Source organism: Bombina bombina, chromosome 5 (genome assembly GCF_027579735.1).
Source record: "Bombina bombina isolate aBomBom1 chromosome 5, aBomBom1.pri, whole genome shotgun sequence".
Taxonomy (NCBI): Eukaryota; Metazoa; Chordata; class Amphibia; order Anura; family Bombinatoridae; genus Bombina; species Bombina bombina.
Genome location: NC_069503.1, coordinates 556,533,860 through 556,558,562, shown reverse-complemented (window position 1 = coordinate 556,558,562; position 24,703 = coordinate 556,533,860). Strand labels below are relative to the sequence as shown.

General features: G+C 37.4%; 1 protein-coding gene across 1 annotated transcript in view; it reads left to right on the top strand.

Moving 5' to 3' along the window:
- The first annotated feature begins 892 nt into the window (after positions 1–892).
- ANKRD33B (ankyrin repeat domain 33B) overlaps positions 893–24,703 on the top strand; it is a 167,799-nt gene continuing 143,988 nt past the window's right edge. Inside the window, exon 1 of the mRNA XM_053713065.1 lies at positions 893–1,465. Coding sequence (XP_053569040.1) covers positions 893–1,465 — 573 coding nt within the window. The remainder of the gene's footprint in view (positions 1,466–24,703) is intronic.

Genomic DNA, 24,703 nt, shown 5'->3' with positions numbered 1-24,703 from the left:
ATCTTTTTTTTCTGGAACCTTTTTTTATTTACTCCTTTAATTTTTTAAAAATATATATACATGGATAATCTGCACATTAAACAGTACGAGAAATTTAAATTTTAAACCTTAGAATAATTTGTTCAAAATTTCTAGTCATTGGAATTGACAGATTATCCGTCAGCGATCTTTTTTATTTTACCATCTTTTTAACCTTTTAAAAAAAAATATATATATATTTTGTATTTTGATCATGGGTTTTTTAGTTTTTTATGGTTTAGGAAAGTCCCATTCAGGATTTTTCTTCCAGGCATTATTAAGCATCTGAGAGCAGACAACGTAAAATTAGGACACAAGCCAAACCCACAAAACTGTATTACTTTCATATTCACTTTTTAACTCATAGTCTCAGTGCTATTCATTCCATTTTTCTTGGGATGAAGACTTCTAATAACAGCTACACATGACTTCTGGGAGAAGCTGAGTTCACGGCTTTCAACAGAATAATCTGAAAAGTTATACTTTCCTTTTTTTTTCTTACTGGATCTACAAAGTTCATGGAGATTTGATCAGCCTGACAATACATAAAGAAAGATAAAATAGCAAATGCGGTGCAACGTTAAAAGGATGAACAAGGGAAGAAATGCAATGCATTGTGGGTGAATCAAATATTACCAATTATCTTTCAAAATAAAGCAGAAATAATAAAGAAGCTTTTTAAATGCTGATATAAAAGGTGCATTTTTTGAGGGCAAAATACAATTAGATTTTACATTTTGTACATGGCAAACGTATAAATCTATATTTTTTCTTTTTTTATGGACTTACATATTTTTTTTCCTATGGCTTCAGTTGAAAAATTATAGTAATGGTTTATAAGGAGGTGTTACCTACACCCAACTAAATTAGACTCATGGTGCTTCTGTCTGGAACTAGGAGTACAGTGGGGGAGAGCAGAGGAGCTAAAGGAAAACAAGAACTTCAACCTACAGGAGATGGAGGATCTGGTAGCTGCCTAGAGGATGTTGCTGAACTAGAGGAGGATGTAGAATCTCTTGATATTCCTGGTCATGGTAATATTACATGGAGGGGCGCTGGAGACCCCCTGCCACATCTTCTTGCAGTTGTTCCCAAATTGGAAACTTCTGCCAGTAAATCTGGTGGGGATTTAGATGAAGAAATTGAAGAATATGATAGCTTCTCTGAACTACCAGACACAAAAAGTATTGCATCTGATGACTCTTTTTACCCACCTGATATTGAAGTCCGAGGTAGATGGTTTCAGGGTGAAGAAGGGGAAGATGAAGACGAATATGAAAGTGCAGATTTTGATAGTGAAAGCTTCCAGAGCTGGGGAAGCTCAGATAGCCCAGAACCTCTCACTCTATTCAAGGCCTGCAGTGGAAATAATATTATTATTTTGAAAGCCCTTATGCGACAAGGCCTGTCTGCAGAAGAGGTTGGAGAAACAGATAGGAACAATAGGGTAAGTGCAAATAAAAATACAGGAATGAGTATCTATTCAACTTTATAACAGGTAGGGGTCTAAAAAGCTTTTTACTTTCCAAAAAAAATTGTTAATTGTTATAGTCTGATTTAATAGCTGCTATATGAATTAAAGGGACAGTCTACACCAGAATTGTTATTGTTTTATAAGATAGATAATCCCTTTATTACCCAGTCTCCAGTTTTGCATAACCAACACAGTTATATTAATATACTTTTTACCTCTGTGATTACCTTGTATCTAAGCACCTTCTGACAGACCCCTGATCACATGACATTTTATTTATTATCTATTGACTTGCATTTTAGCCAATTAGTGCAGTGTCTGCCACAAGCCACAGGCGTGAGCACAATGTTATCTATATGGCTCACATGAACTAGCACTCCCCTGTTGTGAAAAGCAAATAAAAAAGCATGTGATAAGAGGCCTTAGAAGGCCTTCAAGGCCTTAGAAATTATCATATGAGTCTACCTAGGTTTAGCTTTCAACTAAGAATACCAAGAGAACAAATCACATTTGATGATAAAAGTAAATGACATGCCCTATCTGAATCATGAAAGTTTATTTTTGACTAGACTGTCCCTTTAACTATTAAAGAAGTGTTGCAAGTCAACTTTATGTGATGGGTATTAATTATAATATAAGCCCCTCTACATTAGTACACCTGTATGAAGCACAAATCTTATGAGATAATCATATCCTGGTTATACTTTAAAGGTGATTCACTTTAATCTTGGTATATAGTATTTTATTTTTTTCTTACTTGCCTGACATTAATCATTTAACCTTCAGCAGCATTAATTATATTGAACATCCTTCCAAATTGTGATATTGCCAAAATAATCTTCTTAACACATGACATAAACGCCTGAACTGTATTTACAGACATGATGACAGTCTTACATGACAGATGCAAAAATCTGCGACTGGCTGCTATGTGTTAAAGGCACTCCCGGTTGTCTCACCAGTCATGTTACGCACATAATGTTACATTTTACCTATGTTTTTAACCTTTTTTTGGGGGGGCAAAAACACATAGACCTAGGCTAGTAGCCATTACTGTTGAAAATGTTGTAAACTGGTAGTAACATAAAATTTCTCCCTAGACTTTAATGGAGATACCACCAGTTTATTGATAGGATTTCTAATGCAAAATGTTGTGCTGTAATTAAGTCAATTTTTAGTGACTTATAAGTATTATATTGCTGGTCCTTCTTGGTGAATGATCTATAATATGTTGTTGTTTAATTTATAAAACTGCTTGGAAAATGTATCCTTTTCTTTACAACTGACGTGGATTTTATGTTAAATGTAGTTAAATGAGAATTTTAATGCTAAATCATTGTAGCCTGTAATTTTTCACTGACCCTAGTTTTTTTTTATGTTTAACCGCAGTGAAAAGGGTAAACACACAGTTTACACCTGGCTCAGGAGCTCCTGAGCAGGAAACAGATTGTGATTGGTGACTATGTGCAAAGGCAGCTCCTAATTGACTCACGGCCATTTTGCAGCTCCTGAACAGGCCTTTACTTATGTGTTTAATCCATTTGCAGAGTTTAAATTCATAGTTATCTATGGTAATTTATAACAAATTTCATTCTATAAAGACTTAGAACATTTCATTTTTTTATTAGATTATCCCTTTAATTTTAATAGATGAAACATTTTAGAAGATCAACTAAATTTCCCTGTTTTTGTTAGTGAGATTCTTCTAGTTCTACAAATCTGAGACTTTACTCATCCACATTTAAATTGTAGGGAAGCCTTTATGTTTCCAGTTTTTAACTATCAAAAATCTTATACTATTTAACAAATAAAAATTTGTATACTATTTATCATAATCTAGAAGAGTTTTCTTTTATATTTAAAGGGACAGTCTACACCAGAATTTTTATTGTTTTAAAATATAGATAATCCCTTTATTACCCATTCCCCAGTTTTGCATAACCAACACAGTTATAATAATATACTTTTAACCTCTGTGATTATCTTGTATCTAAGCCTCTGCAAACTGCCCCTTTTTTCAGTTCTTGTGACAGACTTGCAGTCTAGTCAATCAGTGCCTGCTCCCAGATAACTTCACGTGCACGAGGACAGTGCTATCTATATGAAATACATGAACTAACACCCTCTAGTGGTGAAAAACTGTTAAAATGCAATCTGAAAAGAGGTGGGCTTCAAGGTCTAAGAAATTAGCATATGAACCTCCTAGGTTAAGCTTTCAACTAAGAATACCAAGAGAACAAAGCAAAATTGGTGATAAAAGTAAATTGGAAATTGTTTAAAATGACATGCTCTATCTGAATCATGAAAGTTTATTTTGGCCTAGACTGTCCCTTTAATAGGAATTTTTGGGAGATTTGTTTAATAATCAAATTAGAGGATTAGCAGGACAAGACACTTGGAGTACTTTCAAGCCAAAATGTATAAATATGTGGGTACCACCACGTGTCCTAGTCTATTATCTACATGCCCATATCTCAAGCACAAATTACTCTTCCTAGGTTATAATCTTTGAAGTTTGTGGGCGTAAAATACCAAATATTTAAAATGTTAAAATTAACCTCTAGTACAGCTGCTGAGACAAAGGAAGACATAGGGGCCGAATTACTATGCCTCGAATGGGGCCAACTCGCCCTATTTCTGCATGAGCCTTGATGCTCGCCGGAAACCGGAGTTAAGAAGCAGCGGTCTTAAGACCGCTGCTCCTTAACTGGATCCGCCGTCTCTGAGTGGCGTACAGCAATCAAACCGATCGAACACGATCGAGTTTATTGACACCCCCTGCTAGTGGCCGATTGGCCGCAAATCTGCAGGGGGGGGCATTGCACAAACAGTTCACTAGAACTGCTTGTGCAATGCTGAATGCGGACAGGGTATGATGTTCGCATTCAGCGATGTCTGGCGGACATGATACGCTGCAGCGTATCATGTTCGCCAGACATTAATAAATTGGCCCCATAGTGTTCAAGAAGATATTATTTGCTTGTTGAAGTACACATCTGAGCCCATTGAAATCCTATTTCTTGTATGTCAGATTGTGAGTAAATTGCATTGTCATCTATGATATGGTGGATAACTATATCTTCATATTTCAGAAGAGAGAACTTTGCCCAATAAAAATTCGGAATTGTCTATAAGAGACATGAGGGGCAATTGTCTTGATTCTTCTTATTGGCTTTTTCCCACATCATTAAAGTTTTGTAATGGGATTGAAGATACTTGTATAAGTGAGGTGGGAATTCAGCACTAACAGAGTCCTCCTAGACTGGTTACATTACAAATACTTTTTTCCAGTAAAACCCACAATTTAAAATCTTGATGTATTCTCCAATCAACTACCCTCTGCAAAAAAATGTCATGACTATAAGTATCAGTATCCAGGCCTCTCAGGCCAATTGCATAATCTGTTTATTCTAGGAGGATTCTCTTTCTATATAAATAAAGTCAAAATTATTGCATATCGGAAACATAAGAAGGGGGTATGGGTATGGGAAGGGTTTGAAAAATACATAATAAAAATAAATATTAATTTCAATGATGTTTATTCATCATAACCATGAAATCTTTTTGGACTTCCATAAAGAATAATCTCTAACAATTTATGGTTTAATAAGTGTGTAATTTAGACAAAATATCTCATCTATCGATTTGGCTAGATAGACACCAGGTATTTCAGAGAACTGCAACACCATCGAAAAGGGCAAACATTTTATCATTTTCTTCTAACTGTTTAGGGAGGGAGGCATTCAAAATTGCAAACTTAGAACTATTAATAAGAAAGTTGGAGAATTTATTAAATCTATTCAGTTAAGTTATTAAAGCAAAAATGTATATTTCAAAATTAGTAAGAGAAAACATGGATAATTTTTATTCGGAACTGTTAATTACAATACAGATATCTTTTTATTCCGCCTAATTGTTGTCGCCAATATCTCAACAACACAAGAAAAAAAAGAGAGACAGAGGGCATCCCTGCCTGGAACAAATTGTTATCAGTAAAGGTGATAAAGTTACACCATTAAGGTATATCTTAGCACTAGGGATTGAGTAGAGGGAAAAATTATATTTAAAATGTTTTCTAACCCAAATAAATTGTATTGTAGCTCTTAGAAAAGACCAACTAAAGCAATGAAAAGCTTTCTCTGCATCAGCAGAGAGATCAAAATTGTGTTTTTTTGAGTACCAAATTAGATGGAGAGCTGTAAGGGATCTTTTAAAAGAAAGTCATCCATTTTCTAAAATGATTCTTAAATAGAAGAAGTCGGGCAATCTAAATTACAACTGACCATCAAGTGGTCTGACTATGTATGGTAACCTTGCAAACCAAGGCAAAGCTAGCAACATCTGTACAAATATAATCAATTCTGGTGTAAAGTTTGTGCGAATGGGATTAAAGTGTAAAGTCTTTAGTTAAAGAATTAAATACCTTCTAGGTGTCATGTACAGCTACTTATACTCGGTAGGATTTAAAAAAAAAATAAGGATTTTGGTAGAAACAGAGCAAGTACCTAATGGACAACCAAGAGAAGGTTCTAATGCTAAGTTAAAATTTCCTCCAAAATTAAGGCTGCCTTTTTAATGCTCCAGAAGGGAATTATTTTGTTTGTGAAATAATATATGTTGTTTCAAATTAGGAGCATAAATGAATGCAATTGCTATTGGGCGATTTGTAATTATGAAATATATATATATATATATATATATATATATATACACTGTGTGCAGAATTATTAGGCAAATGAGTATTTTGACCACATCATCCTCTTTATGCATGTTGTCTTACTCCAAGCTGTATAGGCTCGAAAGCCTACTACCAATTAAGCATATTAGGTGATGTGCATCTCTGTAATGAGAAGGGGTCTGGTCTAATGACATCAACACCCTACATCAGGTGTGCATAATTATTAGGCAACTTCCTTTCCTTTGGAAAAATGGGTCAAAAGAAGGACTTGACAGGCTCAGAAAAGTCAAAAATAGTGAGATATCTTGCAGAGGGATGCAGCACTCTTAAAATTGCAAAGCTTCTGAAGCGTGATCATCGAACAATCAAGCGTTTCATTCAAAATAGTCAACAGGGTCGCAAGAAGCGTGTGGAAAAACAAAGGCGCAAAATAACTGCCCATGAACTGAGAAAAGTCAAGCGTGCAGCTGCCAAGATGCCACTTGCCACCAGTTTGGCCATATTTCAGAGCTGCAACATTACTGGAGTGCCCAAAAGCACAAGGTGTGCAATACTCAGAGACATGGCCAAGGTAAGAAAGGCTGAAAGACGACCACCACTGAACAAGACACACAAGCTGAAACGTCAAGACTGGGCCAAGAAATATCTCAAGACTGATTTTTCTAAGGTTTTATGGACTGATGAAATGAGAGTGAGTCTTGATGGGCCAGATGGATGGGCCCGTGGCTGGATTGGTAAAGGGCAGAGAGCTCCAGTCCGACTCAGACGCCAGCAAGGTGGAGGTGGAGTACTGGTTTGGGCTGGTATCATCAAAGATGAGCTTGTGGGGCCTTTTCGGGTTGAGGATGGAGTCAAGCTCAACTCCCAGTCCTACTGCCAGTTTCTGGAAGACACCTTCTTCAAGCAGTGGTACAGGAAGAAGTCTGCATCCTTCAAGAAAAACATGATTTTCATGCAGGACAATGCTCCATCACACGCGTCCAAGTACTCCACAGCGTGGCTGGCAAGAAAGGGTATAAAAGAAGAAAATCTAATGACATGGCCTCCTTGTTCACCTGATCTGAACCCCATTGAGAACCTGTGGTCCATCATCAAATGTGAGATTTGCAAGGAGGGAAAACAGTACACCTCTCTGAACAGTGTCTGGGAGGCTGTGGTTGCTGCTGCACGCAATGTTGATGGTGAACAGATCAAAACACTGACAGAATCCATGGATGGCAGGCTTTTGAGTGTCCTTGCAAAGAAAGGTGGCTATATTGGTCACTGATTTGTTTTTGTTTTGTTTTTGAATGTCAGAAATGTATATTTGTGAATGTTGAGATGTTATATTGGTTTCACTGGTAAAAATAAATAATTGAAATGGGTATATATTTGTTTTTTGTTAAGTTGCCTAATAATTATGCACAGTAATAGTCACCTGCACACACAGATATCCCCCTAAAATAGCTATAACTAAAAACAAACTAAAAACTACTTCCAAAACTATTCAGCTTTGATATTAATGAGTTTTTTGGGTTCATTGAGAACATGGTTGTTGCTCAATAATAAAATTAATCCTCAAAAATACAACTTGCCTAATAATTCTGCACTCCCTGTATATATAATATTTTAGGTTTATTTTTGTGTTTTAAATAGCTGGTCTGACTTATTGGAACCATAACTAATTGTTTTCAAGAATATGCCTATTTAAATTTGGTGAGTTTGCAGCAGGAGCAATATAAGAAGACCAATACTTAGGTACTGAAATTATTATTATAAGTGCTGGTTTCAATGATCAAACCAGTTATGTCAATTGCAAGAATAGACCTAAAAGTTGCATTTCCAATACGTATAATACTCATGCAGCTGTTTTAAGTCTTTGAGAAAATGGAAGGGGGAAAAACAGTACAGTGTTTCTTTAATGTAACATTTTTCACACTCCAAAAAATTGTGTTTGATATGCATGATTTGTTTTGTGTGTACTTTTGTGTGTGTGTGTACACTTTATTGCACGTGACACACACACACAACAAAAATAGAAAAATTAAAAGATTAAAGAAAAAGAAACACAACACACCCTGGCCAACACAACCCATGAAAAAATATAAATATAGTAATCATTGGTCTAAGGATAGGAAAGTGTCTAAGCCAATAGAAAGCCAAGAAAAGTGTATAAATCAATAATTCATTTATTTTCAAAAAATGCCACCTAAAAATAATAATTAAAAAAACAAAAGCTAGTATCAATGGCCACTGGAATAAAATCCACAATCAAATAAAATTCATAAGAGTAATCAAGTTATTATTTAGCAATGTCTCTGATGTTAACAAGTGCAGGGATATGTAAAGGAAAGAGAGAGAAACAATAGTGCACACTGAATATGTATTAGGAACTTCCAATTCAAGTCAGGTATTTACACTAATAAGAGCTATAATTTAGCTCTAAGGGGCCGATTTATGAAAGAGAGAGCGGACATGATACGCATACGAGGTAGCGTATCATGTCCGCTGCACATCGATAAATGCCGACAGCATACACTGTCTGCATTTATCATTGCACAAGCTGTTCTTGTGAACTACTTAATGCAATGCCGCCCCCTGCAGATTTGCGGCATTGCATTAGACCAATCTACAGTCTATTATGGCAATCAAAGTCCTTAGCAGCAAAAACAGTGAAGACAGTCTATAATGGTCCTTAAAAAAACAGTAAATCCGACAATCATTTTGCCTTACTCCAAAGGCTTTATCATGCATGCAGTCAAAGTCATTTATATTGCCATAGTTCAGCTCAAAACAAAGCTCCACGGTTAGTATTGCAATAGGAAGACTGTCAGGCATGCAAAAAAAGCCAATAGACATACAGGTCTAGCAGGCAATGCATCCATAAAATGAGGAACAGCAAGAGTAGAGGCTACCAACATAAAGAAAAACAGATGTGACTTAAAAGCAGATTTATATTAATAGTGTCAGCAGACATAAGTATATAGCGGCACAGTCTAGTATATGTGAGTCCCTCTCCCAGGGGCACAACCTACTGAGGGCGGTTCCCTCACCTAGATATATCTCACCACATGGATGTAATCCAAGTATCCAACTCCTTCTATTAAGAATTTTCCTGGTGCTTTGTCCACTGCTGCTGGGTCCGCTTCTAAAAATAGCGTTCAATCCAATAACTTGCTATCACCTGCTAATAAAAGTGAAATTGCCCAGACGTACTCAGATGGCTCAGCCAAGTTTGTTACTGTAACGCAGCACATGTTCTACTGCTAGGGAACTTCCAGTGAGGCTTCTCCTAAACAGTTATATTTACATGGGTTGTGCTGGCCAGGGCATACTGTGTTTCTTTTTCTTTAATCTTTGAATTTTCTATTTTTGTTTTAGTACCCCAGGATACATAGATATGGTATAGTTATCCTGGGTATCCCATATAAATTTATTAGATTGGATATTGAGCTAGTGGGACACTTTTTACTATACACACACAGGAGCCCTTAAATACCTGAAAACAATATATATTATTTTTATTCAATATTAATATTTATTTATGTTTTACTGTAAATGTGTTCTTCACATAGGGACAAGTGTTCTATGTATTTTAAATAGATATTCATCTATATATCTGTATATACCTATATATATTCATATAGAACTAGATTACAAGTGAAGCGATAATTTATAGCGCACCCGTAAACGGGTGCACGATAAATAACAAGCCATTACAAGCTCAGAAAATTAACCAGAGGTCAGAGGTTAATTTTCAAAATAACCTACAATAGCCCCCAAAATAAAGCATATTGTTTTGTTTTTTTATGCTGCAAAAAGCCGTTAAAGTTAGCGGGTACAGGGAATTAAAAAAAAAAAGGCACGGAAAAGTGCCTTTACATTGCGGTCTATCGAATAGATTTAGAGTTCTGCGTTAGCCATCAAAAGCAGCGTTAAGGGGTCCTAACGCTGCTTTTGGCCGCCCGCTGGTATTTAGAGTCAGGCAGGAAAGGGTCTAACGCTCACTTTCAAGCTGTGACTTTTCCATACCGCAGATCCCCTTACGCCAATTGCGTATCCTATCTTTTCAATGGGATCTTCCTAACGCTGGTATTTAGAGTCTTGGCTGAAGTGAGCGGTAGACCCTCTACCGACAAGACTCCTACCGCCCATGGAAAGGCTGTATTTAAGAGCTTTATGGGCTAACGCCGGTATATAAAGCTCTTAACTACAGTACTCTAAAGTACATTAACACCCATAAACTACCTATGTACCCCTAAACTGAGGCCCCCCCACATCGCCGCCACTGTAATAAATATTTTTAACCCCTAATCTGCCGACCGCACATCGCTGCCACCTACATTATCCCTATGAACCCCTAATCTGCTGCCCCTAACATCGCCGACCCCTACATAATATTTATTAACCCCTAATCTGCCCCCCCCAACGTCGCCGCCACCTAACTTCAAGTATTAACCCCTAATCTGCCGACCGGACCTCGCCGCTACTATAATAAATGTATTAACCCCTAAAGCTAAGTCTAACCCTAACCCTAACACCACCCTAAATTAAATATAATTTTAATCTAACAAAATAAATTAACTCTTATTAACTAAAGTCTTCCTATTTAAAACGAAATACTTACCTGTAAAATAAACCCTAACATAGCTACAATATAACAAATAATTATATTGTAGCTATTTTAGGATTTATATTTATTTTACAGGCAACTTTGTATTTATTTTAACTAGGTACAAAAGCTATTAAATAGTTAATAACTATTTAATAGCTACCTAGTTAAACTAAATACAAAATTACATGTAAAATAAATCCTAACCTAAGTTACAAATACACCTAACACTACACTATCATTAAATTAATTAAATAAATTACATACAATTAGCTAAAATAAAATACAATAAAATAAACTATACTATAATACAAAAAAAACAAACACTAAATTACAAAAAATAAAAAATAATTACAAGCAGTTTAAACTAATTACACCTAATTTAAGCCCCCTAATAAAATAAAAAATCCCCCAAAAATAAAAAATTCCCTACCCTATTCTAAAATTCAAAAGTAATCGGCTCTTTTACCAGCCCTTAAAAGGGCTTTTTGCGTGGCATTGCCCCAAAGTAATCAGCTCTTTTACCTGAAAATAAAAATACAATACCCCCCAACATTTACAGCCCACACACCCCTACTCTAACCCACCCAAACCCCCCTTAAATAAACCTATCGCTAACCCCCTGAAGATCATCCTACCTTGAGTCGTCTTCACCCAGCCGAGCCAAATTCTTCATCCAAGGTGCGCAGAGGAGGTCCTTGATCCGGTAGAAGTCTTCATCCAAGCGGCTAAGAAGAGGTCCTCCATCCGGTAGAAGTGTTCATCCAGGTGGCGTCTTCAATCTTCATCCATCCGGAGCGGAGCGGAACCATCTTCAACGGAGCCGACGCGGAGCCATCCTCTTCAACCGACGGACTAACGATGAATGAAGGTTCCTTTAAGGGACGTCATCCAAGAATGGCGTCCTTGCAATTCCGATTGGCTGATAGAATTCTATCAGCCAATCGGAATTAATGTAGAAAAAATCTGATAGGCTGATGCAATCAGCCAATCAGATTGAAGTTCAATCCGATTGGCTGATCCAAATCAATATTGTATCAGCCAATCGGATTGAACTTCAATCTGATTGGCTGATTGCACCAGCCAATCAGATTTTTCCTACCTTAATTCCGATTGGCTGATAGAATCCTATCAGCCAATCGGAATTCGAGGGACGCCATCTTGGATGACGTCACTTAAAGGAACCTTCATTCGTCGGGTAGTCGTCGGTGAAGAAGGATGTTCCGCACCGGAGGTCTTGAAGATGGAGCCGCTCCTCGTCGGATGGATGAAGATAGAAGATGCCGCTTGGATGAAGATGTCTGCCGGTCCGGATGTCCTCTTCTGCCCGGATAGGATGAAGACATCTGCCGGCCTGGATGTCCTCTTCTGCCCCATAGGATGAAGACTTCGGCCCGACTGGGTGAAGACGACTCAAGGTAGGGAGATCTTCAGGGGGGTAATGTTAGGTTTATTTAAGGGGGGTTTGGGTGGGTTAGAGTAGGGATATGTGGGTGGTGGGTTTTAATGTTGGGGGGGTTTTAATTTTTTTTACAGGCAAAAGAGCTGATTACTTTGGGGCATGCCCCGCAAAAAGCCCTTTTAAGGGCTGGTAAAAGAGCTGATTACTTTTGTATTTTAGAATAGGGTAGGGAATTTTTTATTTTGGGGGGATTTTATTAGGGGGCTTAGATTAGGTGTAATTAGTTTAAACTGCTTGTAATTCTTTTTTATTTTTTGTAATTTAGTGTTTGTTTTTTTTGTATTATAGTATAGTTTATTTTATTGTATTTTATTTTAGCTAATTGTATGTAATTTATTTAATTAATTTAATGATAGTGTAGTGTTAGGTTTAATTGTAACTTAGGTTAGGATTTATTTTACATGTAATTTTGTATTTATTTTAACTAGGTAGCTATTAAATAGTTATTAACTATTTATTAGCTTTTGTACCTAGTTAAAATAAATACAAAGTTGCCTGTAAAATAAATATAAATCCTAAAATAGCTACAATGTAATTATTAATTATATTGTAGCTATATTAGGGTTTATTTGATAGGTAAGTATTTAGTTTTAAATAGGAATAATTTAGTTAATTTTAGGAATATTATTTGATTTAATATAAATTATATTTATGTTAGGGGGGTGTTAGGGTTAGAGTTATGTTTAGGGGTTAATAACTTTTTTAGCGGCTATGGTGCGGGCGGGAGATTAGGGGTTAATAATTGTAGGTAGGTGGCGGCGATGTTAAGGAGGGCAGATTGGGGTTAATACAATTTATTATACTGTTTGCGAGGTGGGAGTGCGGCAGTTTAGGGGTTAATACGTTTATTATAGTGGCGGCGAGGTCCGGTCAGCAGATTAGGGGTTAATAAGTGTAGGTAAGGTAGCGGCGACATTGGGGGGGCAGATTAGGGGTTAATAAATATAATATAGGGGTCGGCGGTGTTAGGGGCAGCAGATTAGGGGTTCATAGGGATAATGTAGGTTGCGGCGGTGTCCGGAGCGGCAGATTAGGGGTTAATAATAATATGCAGGGGTCAGCGATAGCGGGGGCGGCAGATTAGGGGTTAATAATTTAAGGTTAGGGGTGTTTAGACTCGGGGTTCATGTTAGGGTGTTAGGTGCAGACTTAGAAAGTGTTTCCCCATAGGAAACAATGGGGCTGCGTTAGGAGCTGAACGCTGCTTTTTTGCAGGTGTTAGTTTTTTTTTCAGCCAGCTCAGCCCCATTGTTTCCTATGGGGATATCGTGCACGAGCACGTTTTCCCAGCTTACCGCTACCGTAGGCAACGCTGGTATTGAGAGTTGAAGTGGAGCTAAGTTAGGCTCAACGCACCCTTTTTTGAGCCTAACGCAGCCCTTCAGACAACTCTAAATACCAGCGTTGTTGGAAAGGTGCGTTGGGAAAAAGAGCAGCGTTAGCTACGCGGGTCTTTACCGACAAAACTCTAAATCTAGCCGTATGGGAACTGTGTGTTCCCCGTAAATATACTGTATATGTATATGAAAATATACATATATGTGTATTTACTTATATAAACACATAAATATTTGCTGCGCTAAGTTCTCTGCCATATCTGACAGCATGAGAAAGAGGCTCCGATTGGAGCGAATGCTGGTATTATGAGTGAAGTGCAAATATCGCGCTCACAAAAGTGCAATTTTGCGCTCCACTTGTAATCTGGCCCATAATGTATTACAAAAAATAAATCATATATATCCTATATTATAAAAGGCCAAGTGTGTTGTCTGAAGCTGTCATGCGCAGTAGAGACTGCGCGAGGACAAACACCTGGCCTTAGATAAACACACCTGGCACCTGATCAGTAGCATGTCTCTGTCCGCCGCGAGAACGGTGGGCTGGAGGGGGCATGACGGGTGTGGACATAACAGGGGCGGGACCGTGTGTGGCAGGGGCGGGTGGGCCTTGCTCCAGACGGGGCTGTGGCTGCACTGCAGAAAATGGTCCATGTACTACAGGGAGGGATGAGGCAGCCACACTACAGTAAAGGGGTTGCTACAGAAAAAAGGGATGTGGCAGCTACTCTACAGAAAAGGGATTGCTACATAAAAAAGGGACAGGGAGGGATGGGGTAGCTACACTACAGAAAAGGGGTTGCTACAGAAAAAAAGGGACATGGAGGGATGGGTGGGGCAGCTACACTAAAGAAAAGGGGTTGCTACAGAAAAAAAAGGGACAGGAAGGAATGAGGCATCTACACTACAGAAAAGGGATTGCTACATGAAAAAGGGACAGGGAGGGATGGGGCAGCTACACTACAGTAAAGGGGTTGCTACAGAAAAAAAGGGATGGGGCAGCTACACACTACAGAAAAGGGGTTGCTACAGAAAAAAAGGGACATGGAGGGATGGGGCAGCTACACTAAAGAAAAGGGGTTGCTACATGAAAAAGGGACAGGGAGGGATGGGGTAGCTACACTACAGAAAAGGGGTTGCTAAAGAAAAAAAGGGACAGGGAGGGATGGGGCAGCTACACTAAAGAAAAGGGATTGCTACATAAAAAAGGAACAGGGAGGGATGGGGCAGCTACACTACAGAAAAGGGGTTGCTACAGGAAAAAAGGGACTAGGAGGGATGGGGCCAGCTACACTACAGAAAAGGGGTTGCTAAAGAAAAAAGGGACAGGGGGGATGGGTCAGCTACACTACAGAAAAGGGGTTGCTACAGAAAAAAAGGGACAGGGAGGGATGGGGCAGCTACACTACAGAAAAGGGATTGCTACATAAAAAAGGGACAGGGAGGGATGGGGCCAGCTACACTACAGAAAAGGAGTTGCTACAGAAAAAAAGGGACAGGGAGGGATGGGACCAGCTACACTACAGAAAAGGGGTTGCTACAGAAAAAAAAGGGACTAGGAGGGATGGGGCCAGCTACACTACAGAAAAGGGGTTGCTACAGAAAAAAAAGGGATGGGGGGATGGGGCAGCTACACTACAGAAAATGGGTTGTTACAGAAAAAAAAAAGGGACAGGGAGGGATTGGGCAGCTACACTACAGAAAAGGGATTGCTACATAAAAAAGGGACAGGGAGGGATGGAGCCAGCTACACTACAGAAAAGGGATTGCTACAGAAAAAAGGGACAGGGAGGGATGGGGCCAGCTACACTACAGAAAAGGGGTTGCTACAGAAAAAAAGGGACAGGGAGGGATGGGGCAGCTACACTACAGAAAAGGGGTTGCTACAGAAAAAAAAGGGACAGGGAGGGATGGGGCCAGCTACACTACAGAAAAGGGGTTGCTACAGAAAAAAGGGACAGGGAGGGATGGGGCAGCTACACTACAGAGTAAAACCCCACATTTTTAGCTGTTTTTTTTTAAAGAAATGTTCTCCTGAGATATAGGTAATTACTTGTTGCAAGGGTAGCATAAAATGTAGTTTTTGGAGCACTTTTTGATTGTCCATAATTTTACAGCTCCACATTGTGCTTTTGGAAAGCTCATTACCTGTTCTTTTTAATGTTATAATTAAGTTGTGTGATTTGTTGAGTTTTGTAACTTTAAGGCTGTCTTAAAGGGATATGAAACACTCAATTTTACTTTCTTGATTCAGATCGAGTTTGCAATTTTAATTAACTGTCTAATTTACTTCTAATATAAATTTCTCTTTGTTATCTTGGTATCTTTTGTTGCAAAGCAGGGATGGATATTTAGGAGCTAGCTCATTTCTAGAGCACTATATGGCAGCAGTTTTGCAAGAATGTTATTCATTTGCAAGAGCACTAAATGGCAGCACTATTTCCTACCAGGCAGTGCTCCAGATGCCTACCTAGATATCTTTTTAATACAGAATTTCATGGGAACTAAGCAAATTTGATAATAAAAGTAAATTGGAAACTTTTTTTTTTTTATTGTATGTTCTGTCTGAATCACAAAATAAATGTTTAGGGTTTCCTCTTGTGAGCTGCTGGTTTCCTCTTTTTCTCTTGTGAGCTGCTGGTGCAATGCTGAATACGGCGAGCGTATTGCTCGCCGTATTCAGCGAGGTCTGTCGGACCTGATCCGCACTGTCAGATCAGGTCCGACAGACCTTGTGCTTATCAACAGAGGACATCAAGAGCACAAGGCAAATTTGATAACATTAGTTACATTAAGGAGCCTATTTATGAAAGGCCTGTCGGACTTGACCCGACATTGCGGATCATGTCCGACAGACCTCGCTGAATGCAGAGAGCAATACGCTCTCCGCATTCAGCATTGCACAAGCAGCTCTTGTGAACTGCCGGTGCAATGCTGCCCCCTGCAGATTTGCGGCCAATCGGCCGCTAGCAGCAGGGTGTCAATCAACCCGATCGTATTCGATCGGGTTGAATTGTGCCGATGTCTGTCCGCCTCCTCAGAGCAGGCGGACAGGGTTATGGAGCTTGATAGATAGGCCCCTAAGTGTCTTAAAGTGGCATGCTCCATCTGAATCATTTAACTTTCATTTTAACTTTCCTATTCTTTTAAAGAAATTGACCAACTCCCCCTGCTGTATTATGCAGCATTCTTTATATTAAAGTAATAGTAAACATAATCTTTTTTTTTAGTACACCATTTGCCCTCAAACCTCTGCAATGATAAACATACTTAATAACTACAATCATTTCAATGCAATTGAAAAATATTACATTAAATCACTTTTAGGTTTTTGAATATTTTTTTATTAGAACTCCAAAAGACATTAAACCACCTTTTCTTGGTACTTTCTAATTCTTCCATAAATATGAATATATGCAAGTAAAAAGAAATATTGTTGCGTTACAGAAACAAATGTTACAATATGAGCAGCGCTTTCTACCATGTGACCAGGCAGGTAAGGGCAACTGCTTGTATAGAAAGTCCTAATGTGAAGAGGTAAATTATGTATTTGTTTATTTGTAAAGCGCTGACAAATTCTGTAATGGATTATTGTAATATATTTTAATTAAATTGATCTTAGTTCCACTTCTAAACTTTTTTTTTGCACTAGAATATTATGAATAAATAGACTTCTGCATCTTGAGATAATGAGGTAGATGTCTGAAGTTAAGTTGCCGAATTACTGCTAGGTTGCAAAAAGTTCTGGGTCAAAAATGTGAGACAGCTTAAATGGGCAGTAAATGTTTAAAAATGTTAGATAATTCTTTACTACACACTCATACATACAAACACACTTATACTCATACACACACAGATGCACACACACACATTCTCTTATACATAAATATATACTCAAACACACATAAAGACACTCATACATAAACACATGCTCAGACACACACACACACTCACACACTTGTACATACATGCCTCCCACTGATACACACACATACATAAATACACAAACATACATACACATACACACACACACACCTATACGTACTCATACATACACAGACACACTCATACATACAAACGCACACTCACACACTTGTACATACATGCCTCCCACTGATACACACACATACATACATACACAAACAAACACACACACCTATACGTACTCATACATACACATACATACACACACACACCTATACGTACTCATACATACACAGACACACTCATACATGCAGACTCACACACTTGTACATACATGCCTCCCACTGATACACACACACACACACATACATACATACACAAACAAACACATACACCTATACGTACTCATACATACACACACACACATACATACCTATACGTACTCATACATACACAGACACACTCATACATACACACGCACACTCACACACTTGTACATGCATGCCTCCCACTGATACACACACATACATACATACACAAACAAACACACACACCTATACGTACTCATACATACACATACATACATACACACACACACACCTATACGTACTCATACATACACAGACACACTCATACATGCACACTCACACACTTGTACATACATGCCTCCCACTGATACACACACACACACATACATACTTACACAAACACACACACCTATATGTACTCATACATACACACACATACCTATACGTACTTGTACATACACAGACACACTCATACATTCACACGCACACTCACACATTTGTACATACATGCCTCCCACTGATACACACACATACATACACAAACAAACACACACACCTATAGGTACTCATACATACACACACACACCTATACGTACTCATACATACACAGACACACTCATACATGCACACTCACACACTTGTACATACATGCCTGCCACTGATACACACACACACATACATACATACACAAACAAACACACACACCTATACGTACTCATACATACACAAACACATGTTCAGACACACACACATACACACACACATATATACACACACACACACACATACATACACAAACATACATACATACATACATACACACACAGACACACTCATACATTCACACGCACACTCACACACTTGTACATACATTCCTCCCACTGATACACACACATTCATACATACATAAACACATACAAACACTCATACATACACACTCACACACTTGTACATACATGCCTCCGACAGATACACAGACATTCATACATACATAAACGTATACACACTCATACATACACACTTATGCACACTAACACACTTGTACATACAGACCTCCCACTCATACACACACTTTTGTATATACATAAACACATACACACACTCATACATACACACTCACTAAACATAGATTATTAAATGGCAGAAAACATGTAGAGTTGTCTGCTGTAATGAACATATATAAAATAAACACTGGCTTAAACCTCACTGCACTAAAAAAAAAAACATGTTATCTCCCCTTATACACCAAAAAGTATCAAACCAATGTCCACTACACTTGCTAAAGGGACATTAAACACTTTGAGATGGTAATATAAATTGATACATTGTATATATAAAAAAACCTCTGTAATGTACTTTTATTCTTTATTTTGCCCCCTTTTTCTGTAATTACATTCTGAAATTGTGAGCTTTTCCGTTCCTGTTAGAAATGGAAGTGCAGGACAATGATATATCCCACACAGCCATTGGCTGCACACTCTAGTGACCTATTTATAGCTTCCCCTAATTGGCCACAGCAGAGAAGGTAACCAAGTTACAACATGGCAGCTTTCATTATTTTACAGACACTAAAAGTTTATACTTATTTTGTCACTATTTAAATAGCTAATGAAACTTTAAAAATACATCTACATGTTATTCTTACACTAATCTTTTCTTTGATTGCATCATTTTATCTAGCATTTATTCAGTGTTTAATGTCCCTTTAAAGATATATTTATTTAGTATCACACACATAGTGCTTTTTCTGACCCCACATTCTCAAATTACAAATAGCTTCATTCCTCACAAAAGATACAATGCAGCATTTTCATAAAGAAACTGCAGCAACAAGATGCATAGCAACACCTCAACAGCAAATAACCCAAATTACATAAAATCACCAAATACAGCCATGCAGAAACTCCAGCCACACCAAGCAACAACCTGGAATTCAAACAAATTCTCTAACATTTGTTATAAATATATTATTATTATTTTTTTTCAAACTTTAGAAAATGATTAAAGTATAGATACCCAATTAAATTATTAAAGTATAGATTCCAATTAAAGGACCATTTCAACAACACACAAAAAAGTTTCATTATTGCAAGTGAAGCATTGCAATATACATTCATTATTTATTTTGCAGCCTTTTGTTATAAAATAAATCTAAAAAACTTTTTTTTTTTCACTTTCTCCCAGGGATGCTTGGGTTAATACTTTAAGGCAAATTATGCAAGCTTTTGTTTACTTTCCCCTCCCTAAGCGTCTATGGTGCCACATGCTTTAAAAGGTGGATTATCAGTTTTGCATCAACAATCATAATAGGCAAATCATTATTTGCAATAGTAACCAAGTTGAATCAGTGCTAAACCACCTTAAGGCAATACAAGAGTACAGGCTACTCCAGTCTGTACATGTGTAAACAGAGTTTGTGCTATAGCTCAATGTTAGTTTGTGATTGGTCAGCAATGGTTCTTTTTTTCTTGGGGACAGGAAAATCAGTGGAAAAAATATACATAAAATAATATACTCATTTGACAAAATAAAGCTGCAGTTTCAATGCAAAATTATTCTTATACATGATGGTTTAAAATCATGTAGTTTACAATTTGTGTTTAGTGTCTCTTTAAAATATCTCCCAGACACCCACTGCTATTAACCCTGAACTGCCAAGACCCTCCACAACTATTAACCATAAACCACATGGACTGTCCTCCACTGTTAAACATAATATGCCTAAACCACCCACTGCTGTTATAGGGACAGTCTAATAGAAAAGTTGTATTGTTTAAAAAGATAGATAATCTCTTTATTAACAATTCCCCCAGTTTTGCATAACAAACTCTGTTCTATTAATATACTTTATACCTCTGTGATTATCTTGTATCTAAGCCTCTGCAGACTGCCCCCTTATCTCAGTTGTTTTGACAGACTTGCATTTTAGCCAATCAGTGTTGACTCATAAATAGTTCCACGGGAGTTAGCACAATGTTATCTATATGGCACACATGAACTACCCCTGTCTAACTGTGGAAAACTGTCAAATGCACTGAGATAAGAGGCAGCCTTCAAGGGCTTAAACATCAGTTATGGGCCTACCTAGGTTTAGCTTTCAAAAAAGAATACAGAGAACAAAGCAAATTTGATAATGAGTACATTGGAATGCTGTTTAAAATTGCATGCCCTATCTGAATCATAAATATTTAATTTTGACTTGACTGTCCCTTTAACCCTGTGTACATACTTTCCACAACAAGCTCCCCTACTATTAACACCATTCTGCTAGTGCGTAATACCCACCCAGAACCCTCCATAACCTACCCATCTCAAGATCATCTTTTACCTAACACTTAACACCCAAACAACCTTCTCAGCAACCCCCATTTAATGCAAGTCCATCTGTAGCAATACTTTTCTCTGCAACACCCTATCTAATGTAAAACTACCCATAGCATCCATGGGATCTCATCCACAAGCCCCCTTTAGCAAAAACCTCACCATAAAAACACAAATGTCTACAATGTGCTCCTCCTCCAAAAGTGAATTTTACTACACTAATCATTATCTCCAACAAAATTCACCAGTCTCACCCACCAAATATGTTAAAGCCCATGCCAAAACATTTCCAGGTATGTACTGTACACCGTGGGGCATATTTATCAAGCTCCGAATGGAGCTTGATGCCCCGTGTTTCTGGCGAGCCTGCAGACTCGCCAGAAACAGCAGTTATGAAGCAGCGGTCACAAAGACTGCTGCTCCATAACCTGTCCGCCAGCTCTGAGCAGGCGGACAGACATCGCCGAAAATCAACCTGATCGAGTATGATCGGGTTGATTGACACCTGAGTCTGCAGGGGGCGGCGTTGCACCAGCAGCTCTTGTGAGCTGCTGGTTCAATGCTGAACACAGCGAGCGTATTGCTCGCCATATTCAGCGAGGTCTGGCGGACCTGATCCACACTGTCTGATCAGGTCCGCCAGACCTTGATAAATTGGGGCCCATATATCAATTTATATTACATGCATGCTATAGATGAGAACATTCTTTTACTTACACAGATCAACTTCATTAGTGCTGGGCAGCAAAGCAGACAACCACAACCAACAACAAAGTAAAATTAAACTTTACCTCTAGATGAGGCCATCTTGATGAATTCTTTTTTTAATACAAAAAAAAAATCAAATAAATAAAAATCACTAGGTAACAGTGATCATAACATGTTCACGCTTGAAATAACTTTCGATAAGCAGGTAAAGGCAACAAAGGTTCAACTAAGACTTTTAATTTTATACATTTTAATTTTTAAAAAAGCAATTATTATGATTTAAGGAAATTGTTAAATATCATAAATTGGGACACATTATTCTCAAATAAAAACACAGAGGATAAATGAAGAACATATAAAACTTTGTTAAATAAATATACATATCAACACATACCACATGGTTATAAAAGTAAAATAAATAAATGTGGCTAAATACAAATGTGTTAAGCTAAATTAGGTAAAAGTATGGTATTTAAATTATTCAAAGAAAATAGTACAGTATATATATATATATATATATATATATATATATATATATATAAAAATAATGTAACAAAGCATGCAAAAGAAAATGTCATTTTCAAAATTGAAAATGAAAGTATAATTGCAAAGGATAATTAGACAAACAATAAAATGTTTTTTAAGTATAAAAATGGCAAAAAATGGAAATATAAGTGAATTAAAATATGAGAAATGTAGCATGATAAACAGGGGAAGGCTGAGTTTGTTTTCTTCAGTATACACAAGAGAGGAACCACTGGGAGAGACATTCAAATTAGAATATACAAGTCCTTACCAATGACTGTGTTCTTGGAAAAAAGTAAATAATATCAAGGAAAATAAACTCCAGGTACAGATGGAATACACCCAAACCAAAACTCTACTGTACTATTTTGCCTTATTATCCTTAGGCATAGTACCGCAGGACTGGTGTAAACCTGATGTAATGCCACTTTTTAAAAAGGGAAGCAGTGCTGATCCTGGAAGCTATAGACCAGTAAGCCTGACATCAACAGTGAAGAAGATAGGGATTATATTCAACAGTATTTTTGGGAAAACAAGATTATGACTAACAGATCATGTCAAATAAGTTTAATTAGATTCTATGAGGAGGTAAGCAAAAATATAGATTAATGCAAAGCAATTGAAGTGATTTCATTTGATTTTGCTAAGGCTTTTGATACAGTACCACATGAGAGATTATTGTACAAAATTAAGGGACTGGGAATAGCTGAAAACGTTACCTCATGGATAAATAACTGGATAAAAGGGAGCAATTTGTTGTAGTAAATAGATTGGACAAAATGTATTACTGTGGTCCCTCAAGGATCAGTACTTACTGGGCCCTGTTATATTTAATATTTTAATAAATAACTTGGAGGAAAAATTAAATAGCAACATCTTTATTTTTACAGATGATAGAAAGCTGTGTAAGGTAATTAGGTCAATGCAGGATGTAATTGCTTTGCAAGGGGATTTACAAATATCTTAAGAATGGACTGGTAAATGGCAAATGAAATTTAATATTGGTAAACATTAAGGGCCTACTTTTTAAATAAAAATATTCAGGCTACCTATTCTTTAAATAGGATATGACAAAGGAGGAAAAAGACTTAAAGGGACACTCAAGTCAAAATTAAACGTTCATGATTCAGATAGAGCATGCAATTTTAAACAACTTTCCATTTTACTTCCATTAATAAAATATGCACAACTGGGTCTGTTTACAATAGAAAAAAGGTGCTTGAGAAGTGATATTATTATTTATTTAAATATATTCAAGGTCCATATAAAGGCCCCAAAGTTCGAAAGTGCTACGAGGTGGCAAAATATTCCAAGAGATCCACAGTTATGTCGAGTGAGCTTGTTAGAATATTCCAAGCTCCCAGCATAGACATAGAGGCATTTACTATACATACACGACCATATTGGCGATGTATAGTAAACTATCCCTGGAATATTACTGCAGTCTGCCTAATCGCTACTCCTAATACTCCTAAACTGAAGTACCCACGATCACACTAACACTAAACTAATTAACAAATAAAGCCGCCATATACCCACCGCAAGTCCCTAACCATTAACCCTCTAAACTGCCAGATACCCACCGCAGGTACTATCTATTAACCTCCTATGCCACCTCATACCCACCACAAGTACTATCTATTAACCCTTATGCTGCCACATACCCACGGCAAGTCCTAACTAATAACCCATAAATTGCCACATACCCACTGCAAGTATCTAACTATTGACCCCCTATGCTGCCATAAACCCACTGCAAGTCCTAACTATTAGTAGTTTAGTGTTAGGTATAAGTTTGTCTGTAACTTAGTTTTTTTTATTTGTAACTTAGTGGGGTTAGTTTAGATGGGGGGGGGTTAGTTTAGAGAGTGGTTAGTTTAGAGGGGTTTTAGTTTTTAGTGTAGTTGTAGTTTGCTTTGGGAGGTGGCAGTTTAGGTTTTAATCTCCTAACCACCCCCTTATGGGGGTTGATTGGGTGATTATTGTTAGTTAGTATTTTGTAGACTTTAATCTCCTAACCACCCCTCATACCTACATGGGGGTTGATTAGGTAATTATTGATGGTTACTATTAATTAGGTCATAATCAACTAACTACCCCTCATAGCTGTATGGGGGTTGATTAGGCGATTATTGATGGTTACCATATACAAGGCGTTAACTAACTAACCACCCCTTCTGGGGGTTGATTAGGTTAGGGCAGCTTAGGGGTTAATAGTGCATTTATCTACAATTTTTAAAATATTATGCATTCAGATGTATGATGCATATTCTTTTAACAAAAACAATATAAGAAGACAGATGCGCCACATGGCCCAATATTGTTTGGTACAGAGAAATAGTTGTTACATGTGTCAG